The sequence below is a fragment of the Melozone crissalis genome, unplaced genomic scaffold, assembly GCF_028551555.1.
Source record: "Melozone crissalis strain CALT ecotype California unplaced genomic scaffold, PUWL_Pcris_2 ptg000081l_1, whole genome shotgun sequence".
NCBI lineage: Eukaryota > Metazoa > Chordata > Aves > Passeriformes > Passerellidae > Melozone > Melozone crissalis.
This window is the reverse complement of record NW_026535858.1, coordinates 3,098,756-3,111,330: the sequence shown is the minus strand read 5'-3', so window position 1 is coordinate 3,111,330 and position 12,575 is coordinate 3,098,756. Positions and strand designations below refer to the sequence as shown.

Below are 12,575 nucleotides of genomic sequence, written 5' to 3'. Positions count from 1 at the left end.
TTCTCACAGGGATCCTGCCCCTGGAGCACTGCCAGTGCTCCATGAACACAGATTCTCATCCATCACCTCCACCATGGAGTGCTGGATGGAATCCAGGTGTTCCACCCATCAGAACAGGGGGATGTGCAGAGTGAAACTGCTGGGAGCAGGTCCTGACATCCCAATCCATTACAGAGGTGCATGATTTCATATTTTCCATTAAATTTTGAAATAATTCTGGTCTGGTCTCATGGACCAAAAATCCATTTACAACAATTAGATGTGCTCCAGAAATGCATTTTAGGTTTAGTTCCATCAGAAAGAAATGGAGTTTATGTGTTTCAGACCACTACTTGCAAACTAAGGCACAACAGGTAGGAAAGGAGAACTGCCTCAGGAGGGCCTCAAAGGGGGGTCAGAAATATCAACCACAACTGCATGTGAGCACCTTTAAGTTACTTCTGGTTTTTAACCTTTTGCCTTAACACTTTTTAACTACTAACAACTGTGTGACTGCACTCAGCCCTTCATTCCCAATTACCTGTAATAAAAGAAATTACACCAAAAAAACAAATTTATCCCTCTCAGCATAATCTGCTGGTGGTTTTCCCTCTGTCCTGAGAAGCACACAAACAATTTTCTGATCTTTTTAGTACTAAAAAGAAATCTTATTAAAGCTGACAGGGGAAGCACCAGGGTGGGATGTTTGCTATAATTAAATAACAAAGTAATTACCTCAGTCATCAGAATCAATCCTCTATTGAACACAACGAGAAGTCTGTCTTCATCAGATTCTAATAATATTCTGAAGGCACTAGGAAAAAAATCCAAACATTGAGAACACTGAAAATCTCATTCCAAGATTAAAATTGTTATACTCATGCTGTATTTTGGAAAATAATCACAAAAGAACAAAGAAACCCCAAAATAACAAAATTCTTTCCATCATTACCCCCCCCCCCCTCCACTTTTTAATTTAAAAATGCCTCTGCCATCCACCTCCTTTATGTTATGGAAAGTAATTTATATATAACCATTACAGAAATGTTTCCCATACAACCCCTGCAGAAATATGGAAAATTATTTTCTTGGAAAGACAGAAGTTTATGCTTCTTAAATGATACATTTAAATAGATTCAGTCAAGCATATGTTTGGCCTTTTAAATGTCTGCAAACATTTTTATCAGAATATTTGATGCTTGCAGCAGAACAGAAAGGAAAGCATTATGCTAATGAATGGTTTGGGACAAGGTGGCTGTGACAGGGCAGTGCCAGGTGAGGGCAGGAGCCCCTCCAGGTACCACAGCCTGTCCTTTCCAGCAGGCTTTGACTGCACCAAGAGCTCCTGTAAAACCCCAGCCCTGACCTACATGCACAGCAATTTATAGCTCTGCTGAGAATGCCCAAGCAGCACTTTCAGCTCAGAGCAGAAATGAAACACTCTTTGAAGACACCATACAATAAAACTGTCCCACAGGCACAATTCCTACATCACATTTGTGCTCCAGAGTAACAAGTGCCAGCAGCAGCAGCTGGAACCACAGCTCTGCTCCTGGGGGAGGCTGGGGAGGGAATTCCAGCTGGGCTGGGCATGAGCACAGGACTGTACCTTATGAGAGTTGTCCAACAGGAGCGTCCGTCCAGGCAGCGCAGGTAACAGCTGATGGTGGTTTTCTTGAATTGCTTTATGTCCTCGATCTCCTCCTCTCTCATGTCTGGCCTCTGAGCTACAAACAGCTGCATGAGGTTAAACAGCTCCTCTACTGCCTAAAACACACACAAACACTTGGTTAGAGTCAGCTCTCTCACTGTGGTACGGTTCAGACTTTCTGTCAAAGTTATAAAAGGAGATGTTCTGATGCTTCCTAAGAGCACAGCTCACTGCTGCACTTATGTGCACATAATGTACCTGTGTCACATTTATATGTACAAAGCAATCTGAAATCCCCATCCCTGGGACCAAACATTCAGAAAGCTGCTTGTGCCAAACCCTGCTGCAGCCCCGTATGCCTGGCAAACACCAAACACAGAGGGGTAACTCAGGTGCCCTGCCAGACAAACAGACTTCTGAGGGGAGATGCCAGAGAGGAGAGCAATGGGACTGTCAGATGTAACATCTCCCTGTGAGCTGATCTAGGCAGGAGTTCCATATGGAACATTCCCTGCATCCTCCTCCTCTTCACAGTGATGGGAAGCTTTGTATTCCTTGTGTCCCTGCACAGCCCAAAGGATCCCAAAGCAATACCCACAGAGTAACCATCCCCACCCAGGCCTGCTCTCCAGCCCCTGCAGGCCTGTGGTTTCAGCATCACACACAGCCTGCTTCACCCAGCACCTGCTCTCTGCTGGTGTCACGGTGTGTCACTGACAGCACAACTCCCAGCTCTGCCAAAGGTGCCTGGCTGTTCCCAAGGGGGGAACCAGCCTGTCCTCCCCTGGAATGCTACAGGCCAAGTCTTGGCCCTAGACCAGAAGCTGAAAGCAAAGAAGAAACTGGAAATTCCTCCACCTTTGTTATAATGCAACCCCCTTCCTAAAGACCACCATCAAGGCTTATTCCTTGTTTCTTATGACTAGGCTGGGATATTGAACAGTGGAAACACCCAGAAAACAACAAATGCTTTGCTGTGCTACACAGCAAGGAGAACCCAAACCAACCCCTGTGACGGTGTTCACAGGGGTCTGAGGATGAGGGAAGTGATGAGGATCTGACTCCATGTTTCAGAAGGCTGATTTATTATTTTATGATATACATTATATTAAAACTATACTAAAAGAATAGAAGAAAGGATTTCATCAGAAGGCTGGCTAAGAATAGCAAAAGCTTCTGTCTCAGACAGAGAGTCCAAGCCAGCTGACTGTGACTGGCCAATCATTAGAAACAACACATGAGACCAATCACAGATGCACCTGCTGCATTCCACATCAGCAGATAACCATTGTTTACATCTTTTCCTCCTGAGGCCTCTCAGCTTCTCAGGAGAAAAAATCCAAAGGAAAGGATTTTTCATAAAGGATGTGTGTGACAAACCCCCCCTGAAGATCTAATGGATCTAAAGACAGGAACAGGAAACCCACAGGGGACACTTTCACCACCGGGCGTGTTAAGCTCCAAGAGACACCAGGCGAGAGGGGACAGGGGAACGAGGGGCTGGCACACGGTGGCACTGGTCACTCACCCCAGGGTACTGGCTGGCGTGGGGGGTGAGGTTCTTGAAGGCCCACTGGATGTTCTGGTGGGAGGCCAGCTGGCGGGTGAAGGCGGGCGACTGCTCGCAGCACAGGCGCAGGATGCCGTAGTAGGCGGGCAGCATGCCGCGGTTGAAGAGCACCACGTCCTGGTCGTCGTGGTCGGCCAGGATGTAGTTGAAGGCGATGTTCTTGGTCACCACGGGGTTCTGCACGATCAGGCGCACGTTCTCGGGACAGTCCACGCACACGTTGTACCAGAAGGACAGCAGGGCCTGCTTGTTGTGGTTGGTGGCGATGGCCGGCTCCGAGAGCTTGGGCTGGAAGAGGTTCCACAAGTCCATGAAGTAGGTGGAGAACATGAGCTTCTCGGTTTTGGAGATCAGGCAGTAGGTCATGAAACTGAAGTAGGGCACCAGCTTGGTGGTGCCGTGCACGGCGGCGTCCACGTAGAGCTTGGCCCGCGAGAGCAGGCCCAGGAGCACGTTGTAGACCTGGTGCAGGACTACAGTGGTGTCGGGGCTGAGGGGCAGGTCCCGCGTGGGGATGTGCAGGGAGCGCGTCGAGCGGAACATCTGACGGAAGGAATTGCTCGGAATAAGCGACACCAAGAGATAGGCTGCGGCTTCAAATAAAAACAGATTTGTTACGCCTCTGACAGTGACATACCTGCTTAACAGCCATGCAAACAGCAATTCAACTGCACCCCCTGCTCCACTTGCACATTTCAAAGCACTTTACAGAAGCTGGTATTGTTGTATTCACACTAGAAAAAATCCCAAGTGGGTAACAGTAGCACAAAGCACGTTAAAAGTGGTTCTGGGATGTGCCACCTACGTCCCTGGCTGCTGCCTGTGCTAACACAATGCATCCCAGCACAGAATGTGACCCCCAGATCCCATCACACAATGCATCCCAGAAGTTTTCCATGACTGAAGTTGTCCATTGCTCAATCAAGAGGTCATTACCTCCTCAGAGATGTTCACAACTGGAGCCTGTTGCAAAGCTGTAGCTCCAGTTTTCCTATCTCCCTCAGCCACAGAAACATGGTAAAAGTCAGCAGCCTGTACTGTGGAGCTTCCTTTGTTAAAAGGATGGACACAAGGAAGGCTGAAAATGTTCTCTGGCAATGTGACAGTGGGATTCCCAGCAGGACAAACCAGAGAGTCAGGATACCCTGGAACCTGGGAGGAAGCACAGACAGCTTCTCTTTGATCCACAAGTTCAAAGGACTCAGCTGGGGATTCTTGTGGAAGAACAACATGTACTCCTCCCACCTACTGTACAGCCACGTGATGGACACAATGGAAAACCTCTGGAATTACCCCTTTTCCTTCTTTAGGTATTCCTGGACCTTGCAGATTAACCTCTTAGAATAAAGAACCTACCAATGTATCATTCAACATACCAAAGGAAAACACAGCTTTTTAATAAAAATTGGTATCACCTCTACCACAGTTATCCCAAGATTTTAAACCCAGCAATTCTACAACAACTAGAAAAGGAAGAAAAGCAAAACACAGAAGCATGCAACTCAGTGCAAGAGGTGACAATTTTTCTCCAATTAAAATCCACTTACAAGTTCTCACTCGAGGGTAGTTGTGTGCCAGGAGGAAGCGCTCCACCCAGTTCTCCATGTTCTGCAGGACCCAGCTGTGAGCCAGTTTATTCCGAGGGGTTTGCACAGCCAGCCAGTCCAGGCACTGAGAGGGGTTGTACTCAATCACCTACAGACAGGGGGAAATCAAAGGGAATACATTAATCTTCCTACTATGCACTGATTGTATCAGAAACCCCTAAAATCACTTCCAACATTTCTTTTTAGGGCTATCAAAGCTCCTGCAAGACTGAGCTGCTCTGCACACAGAGAAAACCTTATTAAATTTCACTGGTTTGTGCTTCTGAACCTTGTTCAGAGTTTTGAAAGTTCAGTCTCAGCCCAGAAAATTACTGTGCCTATTCTTTCTGCATATTATGAGATATTTAGGAGTTGAAATATTAAGCACTAAGATGGAACAACCTTGTCTTTATAGACAAGTATTTTAAAAAAATATCTAACACAAACCTTAACACTGAATCAGTATTTTTATAAGTTACATCAAAAGAATATAAATTGTATGCAAAGGTGTTCATACAGCTTCATGCTGAGGGTAACTACTGCATTTTTTACTGAATATACAATTTCAAGGAATGAATTCATCCAGTTCTTTCCAAAGGCAATGAATGCTGTTGTGCAAACCTTGCGAGAATAAGGAGAAAACAAAGCTGCCTGAGCTTTTCTGGCTCTGTGTAGCCGGCAATCTGTTGACATGAGGCCAATAAATGTCATTTGTTCTTCTGTTAGTTTTTAAAAACTACTTTCTTTCTACCTCAAGGCCCAGGTGCCCAGACAAGAAGTTTTACTCTAAGGAACCAGAAGTAGTAACTGGGTTGCTGAAGCTGTTCCCAGCTCCCCTACTCCACCTGAAGAATATGAGGAGCTGACACGACCATAACTCTGCTTATAAAATTTTAATCTCATTTTAAAAATAAACACCTTAAGAACAATCTCCTCCCTCTATTTAGTAATGACAAATTTCTCTGTCAGGTTTCCTGGGAAATGGCTGGAGGGAATGTCCAAGAAAGATACAATCATTTCTCAGTGTCTGCAGAGCTCAATCACTTTCAATGACTTCCAGAAGCTGGAGAGGCTGTGAAAGCAAATTCTACAGCCCAAGTCTGTGCATTCACTGCTGGCTCTCACATCCCTGGACCTGTGTCACCAGCTGGGTGTCACTGCGCCCCTTGAGATGTGCCACATGAACTCCCTTTAGCTGAGGTGCAGCAGCTCCAGCTCATCCATCACATCACTTGTGATCCTACAGCCTCTCCTGAGCACAGGAAACCCTTTGGAACAGCAAATCCATGTCCACAGTGCTGCAGCCCCATTTTTAAAGGGAATTAAAGAGAATGAGCTGGTGCTCCGCAGTCTGCAGGCTGGCCATGCTGTTCTCAGCCAGGAATGAAGGCCCTGAATTGTACTGGGAGCTCAGAGAGCAGCAGGTGAACAGAAACCTTTGATGGCTCATCTGTGTTTCAGATAAAGGAATTCATCCCTGTGCCCATTTGGTTAAAAAGTCTCTCATTTGGAAACAAGCAAGGCTGGTCCTGCACACAGCAATTATCCAGCAGACTCAGTCTGGCACTATTTTATGCATTAAAAGTGTTAATGGACATTTTACAGAGAACCAAAAATGACAAATGAATATTCAAGGAACCTGTACATAAAGGCCAAAAACCCCACAACCAAATGATGGATATTGAAACATTTTACAGGCCTTGCAAAAGGGTAACAGAAAACAATGTGAAATTTGTCTAGAAAAAGCATTCTAGGCCCTTATTATGAATCAATTAATTTCTCAATAAACTAAAATTTGAAGTTAAATAGGAAGAGCCATTAAGTTACAACAGAACTTTTTAATGTCTATTGGCTGTTGCTGTTTATTCAGAAGAGGAATGATAATTAAAAAATCATGGACTGATGCAGGAAGGATAACAAAAAGCAAAAGAGACATAGAAGAACCAACAAGAGAAAGAAAATTTAGCTTCTGTTTTATTTTACATATTATACCTCCCATATCCTCTGCAGGATGTAAGAAGCAAAGGGTGGCATTCCTGGAGGTCCACCAGCAAATTCCATCAGCATGGTCAGCAATTTGAAAAAAGGATTGGCTGCCTGTAATGCAGAAAAGGGGAAAATATTAAATTTCATCTATTTCATTTCATCCACCTTTTTTTTAAGAGTATATTTTAAAAATCTCAATGTCCTGTCTATGAACTTCAGGACATGAACATTTATAATACTTTAATCCTTTACTATTTAATCTGTACATAATCCATATATAGCTATAAATTAAGCCACTGGTTACAGTCAGTGCAAAGCAACAGGATTATATGAGACAGGAGAAGCTATAGGAAATATATATATATATGTATGTATTTATTAGAGGAAATATAGACATTATTCTGGAAAAAGGAAAGCACCAAGCTCTTCATTGCTGAAGAATTTGCCCATTTATCATGGTTTATATCACCAGCTCAGATAAGTTAAAATTTTTATGTATTTACATAACTTGGAATATGGATCCTGGGAAGTTTATCCAAAAGCATCTCATTTTGAGGTTTTACACTGCCAAGACTCATCCAGCTTTTAACAACATTTCAACAAAGTGGTTACAACTATAATTATATATTTTGCATCTGGAATCCATTTGGAACTCTCAGTATTTCTGTTATTACCAGGTCAGGAATTTACTCTGAATGAGAAATGTGTTTGCCACCACAAAACAGTGCCCCAAATCTTGAAGAGTTGGATAATAAGTAATTATCTCCATTTATTCTTGCACACAATACTTTAATGTTACCAGCTTTTTAAAAGAAATTCATATGGATGGAGAATCTAGAAATGTTATTTGATTTGAACAAAACTTTCATCCCAAGTGGCACAGCAAATTTCTGTTTACAAAACTCCACAAACAGTGCAGTTATACTTCATTCAATGGCACAAAAACTTCCATCTTCCATGCAAGATTTTTGATGAGCAAAGGATTATTTCTGTGATTCAAACCAGGAAATTTTGACTACAGATGATTTACTGGACAGGTGGTGTGTTTACATACCTCAGGAGTCAGCTTTGCTATAGATGTGAACAGCATGGACACAATCTTGAAAAGAAAACACACAAAACTCATTAAATTTGTGTTTATTCCGTGAAAACAACACCCATTACCCCATGAGATTTGTGAGGGGGTTTCAAAGAGCAGCTGCAGGTCCCTGCTACTCACGTGCTCTGCCAGGCGGTTGTTGTAGCGGCACAGGCTGAAGATGAGGTTGCAGGTTTGCCTGATGTTGATCCCATCACGGATATGTTGGAATAAAAAAGGGAAACCCTGCAAGAAAAAGCAGACACAGCTCACTGCCTACAGCTACACAGAGGGCTTGGGAGGCTAGAGCAGCCATTTTTAACTTGATTACCTTTCCTCCTGTCAGTGCTGCCATGTCGTTTTGGGACAAGGTCAAATGCCTGAAATACAAAAGAAAAAGATCATTTTATTTTAGTTCAGCCATGATTGTGGTTAGGGAAACACTCAGGACTGAGTGTTAGTTCATATCCTTCAGTACCACAACATACAAGAGACAATAAAGGTGTTGATGTAAAACTGAACAACACAAAAAAGCTGTACTTGACTGAGATAACAAAAGAAAATCAAATGTGGGCAATTGAATGTGTTCAAGTATTTAACCAAAGTCTTTCATTTGGTCAACAATGACAGTCCCTTTTTAAGTTATTAAAAATATAATGGGCTCATTTACAAGCTTATTTATGCTGCTAAAAAAGCCCACAGTAAAACCCTCAGACAAACCCACAAAATCTCTGACTGGACTATAAATTCGAAACTGATTTTGTTTTTTCAGGAGCTCTTGCCTTTCTGAGCGAGACTGTTCCACCAGAAGAGCAATCAGGGCAATCATCTTTTCAAGAGCAGCAGGCCTGTATTTCTCTTCTGCTAAAGAAAGGATATCTTCCTCTTCCTCCTCTTCCTCCCCTTCTTCCTCAGAAAGCACTTCCACCTGGGGCTAAGAAAAAACCAGAGAACTTCAGTGTGGACATTCTGTGCCTTCATTTCAAAGGTCTTTGCATTACCCTGTCCTTTATAGCAAACAACTTCATCAACTTGCATGAACCAAAGCAGGTAAGTACTTAATCAACTGACTTTCACATTGAAACATTCACTTTGCACAAGCAAAATTGTTTTTACAAATGCAAGAAGAGGTAGGCTGGCTGAAGATATGGTCTATGGAACAAAAAAAGCAGGTAAATTTAAGAACCTAAGTTGTACAACAGGAGTAAGTAATCAATTGTTAATAGCATTACCATTAGTTTCAAGTTAAGGGCAACTTTATTGCTTTTACTCAGTGCCTATTTCTATACTAAATAATAAAAGTCAATTCAACATATTTTTTTTAATATTATACTCACTTAAACATTGAAAACAATTGTGGAAGTGAAGCAATTTTAATGTAACAGCTGAAGGATGATTCAAGGCACAGCAGTAATGATCAGAGATGTAAAAGAGGCAATATTAGTTCCTGTTATATAAAATACTCCAACTTACATTCTCAGGCCCCTTGGTTCCCATGTAGAAGTGCACCATGGTGGATATGGCTTGCAGAGAGAGCAAGAACTGGCTCTAAAAACACAGGGATGATGGGATTACTGAAAATCCATTTGTGCCGAGCCAGCAGCACCTGCCCAAGGCCAGGGCTGTACCCACCTCCTCCTCTCCCATTTTGGCAAACTCGTAGAGGAAGGCGAAGTACTCGGTGAGGTGCTTGCTGTGGGGCTTGACGCCGTGCTCCATGATGGACAGCAGCGTCTTCACGAAGCGCGTCACGCACGAGCGGCTGCCGATGTCCTCCACGGGCCCGTCCATGTCATCAGAGCTGCAGGAACAGCAGCCAGGGTGGCCATGGCACTCACAGCACAGGGCACAGAGCATCCTCAGCCAGTGCAGACACAGCATGCACCAGAATCCCTGCTCTCACATCCCTCACCCCTTAGCCGCAGCCTGGGTAACACCCAGCCCAACCCGAGGGAGCATCAGGCACTTCAAATGCTGAGGAGTTCAGCAAATTGGGGTTGTGAATCAACATGCTGCTCAGGGAAAGAACTCTCAGAACAGCACTGGGGATCTCCTACTTAAAATCATCCTCCTGATTTGCTTGTTGGATTTAATGGGAATGCAATTATAGCTGTGGAACCAAGGCAAGGCACCCTCCTGAACACAAGAGCCCCATCCACCTTCAGCCTCAGACACTCTCAGCATTAACTTTGCATCCTATATGGTCATTTTCCAGCTCAAAATCCCACCTCTAAAATGGAAAGTACAGCTCTGCTTTTCACTAGATTCATGCAGCTACCTAATGAGAATTTCAGCCTCAGACATCTGCTCAAGGTTGGACCTTGTCACTGAAAAAAGCCAAGTCACAGACACAAGTAAGGCTTCCAAAGCAAATAAAATTCTGCTTTTTGCCATGAAAATTGTATCTTCATGTCCTGAATTTTGATATGGCAGCATAGTTATTACTAACTCTGCCATTTTCACATTGGAGGAAATTTATTATCACAATCACAACTGTAACACAAGAGGTGAAAGAAAAAACACTTTTTTCTTCTCATCATGTATTAATAAGAGTTTAAGTATCTCATAATTGGAGATAAAATGACAGTTTTCTTGATGACAAGCAGAGCAAAGGAGAATCCAAGAGGGTTCTTCCTCCTTTTTGACAAAACCTGTGATTTAGTTATAGAATTACCCTCTGATATCCAAACTCTTTTACAGGATGTACAAATAAAACCTTCCACCTTTGTGCCTCCAGATCCAATTCACAGAAGAATTCTCAAGTCTGAGCACTGAGATTTACACTTGCAGTGTCCAAGTGATAGGAAAAACAAAGACCATGCTGAAAACCTACTCTAAGGGAGCAAGTGTTTCAAACCATGTGACACTGCCCTTTGCAACCCTACTGGTATTTTTAAATAAATCCGAGTAGTTTGGGCAGAATAACAAAAAACAATTAGCACTATTTCAGCTTTCCATGGCTGTTTTGAGTGACTGATCAATAAAAGCAGCTGCAGCAATGACCAGAAGTTGGCAGGGGGTTTATTTTACCAGTCTTCCATTCCTGGCTGCAGATAGAGGTGAGCATGCACTGGCCTCAGCCTCTGGATCACGTGGATACACAAGCGCTGGAACATCTGCAAGGAGAAAGGAGTGAGCTGCACACCCTCAGTCCTCACAAAAAGGGCCATGTGCCACTCCTAAACAAAGAATATTCTGTCCCCAAGTCCCAGCTCCTCAGAGGTTCAAAGTTTGAAAGACAAAGCTGAGACTGAATTTTAACAGAAGAGCCAAACCTGGTTTTTATGAACAGATCTCATGGAGGAACCCTAAACCCAGCCTTTAATATTGGTGTGCACTGAAACATGACTCTACTTTTTTCCTTCTATCTCTACTGTCTGAAACATTTTGATATTTTGGCAAGATGTTTTTTAATTCTGCTGCTGGCTCATAGAACTCATGTGAAAATTGGAAGGAAATTCCCTCCAGTAATTTCTATTTTGTAACGCATTCATGAGAAGACCTTGCCTACCTTGCACAGAGTTTTCCCATGAAATATATTCTTTTACTGATGCATTGCATCCAAAAACTATGTATGGGTCTGCATGGAAATATCACTTTAATAGCTAGAAATCCAACTGAAGAATTCAGGTGATGTAGAGTAACTGTTAACATTATTCCTTAACAACTTGTAAAGAAGTTCACTTGTAAGTGACACTATCAATAGTTGGATTTGTGATTGTCCAAATGCTACTAATATAGAGTTTGGTTTTTTTAAGTATTTCCAGAAAAGGGTATTAACAAAGCTTTGTGGCATAATACTGTAAAATTACCTCTACCCACAAAAATTTACTACAGAAGTTTCCAACTGGAGCTTTGAGAAGTACTGAATGTAAACAGTTTGATTTTTTTTGTTTGTTTTCTGACGATGGAGCTTGATGAACTATTGTTGAATTATTTCAGAAAAAACCATTTTTTTTAAACGTAAAGTGTTCAGATTTTCAGAGATCAAGAGGGAGTCATAGAAACCTTAAATTGCATCTACTGTGATTCAGTGATGCTGCCTGTACACTGTGCTGGGGTTGTTTCAAACAGTAACACTCCCATGGCCAAACACCTCCAGACAATTCAGGTATTCACTGAAATTCAGGTATTCACTGGCAGAATCACAGCCACCAGACCTGGCTGTTTCTGCTCACAGCTCAAGCAGTCACCTGACTTGGAAAGGAACTTTTTCTTACCTGCCTCACAATCTGATTGGGACACTTTATTAGAATCTGCATTGGCCACCAATCATCATCAGCCATACGATCCAAAAACCACTGCAGAAGATACATACTGTGTTAGTTTTGTTCCACACTTGCTCTAGTCCAATCTTCTTTTTTTGCATGATATTAAAGTCTGAAGAGAAATCGATGTTACTATTATTAAGGAAAAGGCAAGTTTTAATCCAAGGGAAATCTAAAATGTCTTCTGTGCATGAAGGAATAAAGAAATAAAGATCAATAGCATTAAACAGTAATATACATTTATATCTGGTATCTTCTTATCCCTGTGCTCTGCATGCCATTAGAAAATGACCTGGAAGAACACACTTATCCTGTAAAGTGATGTCAACAGCATAAAACTATGCTTACAAAAAAGCATAACCTGAAGAATCTTGTAAAAGAATGATAGGATTAAACAGAGCTTCCCAAGTCAGATCTCTCTTGCATTTTAACATGTGGAAAAGCCTCATGGCCTCCA

The 12,575-nt window shown here is 42.6% G+C and overlaps 1 protein-coding gene across 9 annotated transcripts in view; it reads right to left on the bottom strand.

The window, feature by feature from the left end:
• USP34 (ubiquitin specific peptidase 34) overlaps positions 1-12,575 on the bottom strand; it is a 116,430-nt gene that overhangs the window by 10,223 nt on the left and 93,632 nt on the right. For all 9 annotated transcript variants that reach the window (XM_054290131.1, XM_054290136.1, XM_054290134.1 and 6 more), the window contains exons 58-70: positions 12,071-12,151; positions 10,881-10,966; positions 9,483-9,651; positions 9,324-9,398; positions 8,633-8,784; positions 8,182-8,230; positions 7,992-8,096; positions 7,827-7,871; positions 6,779-6,883; positions 4,748-4,895; positions 3,159-3,793; positions 1,589-1,746; positions 715-793 (exon numbers count right to left, since the gene is read on the bottom strand). In XM_054290131.1, coding sequence (XP_054146106.1) covers positions 715-793; positions 1,589-1,746; positions 3,159-3,793; positions 4,748-4,895; positions 6,779-6,883; positions 7,827-7,871; positions 7,992-8,096; positions 8,182-8,230; positions 8,633-8,784; positions 9,324-9,398; positions 9,483-9,651; positions 10,881-10,966; positions 12,071-12,151 — 1,887 coding nt within the window. The remainder of the gene's footprint in view (positions 1-714; positions 794-1,588; positions 1,747-3,158; positions 3,794-4,747; positions 4,896-6,778; positions 6,884-7,826; positions 7,872-7,991; positions 8,097-8,181; positions 8,231-8,632; positions 8,785-9,323; positions 9,399-9,482; positions 9,652-10,880; positions 10,967-12,070; positions 12,152-12,575) is intronic.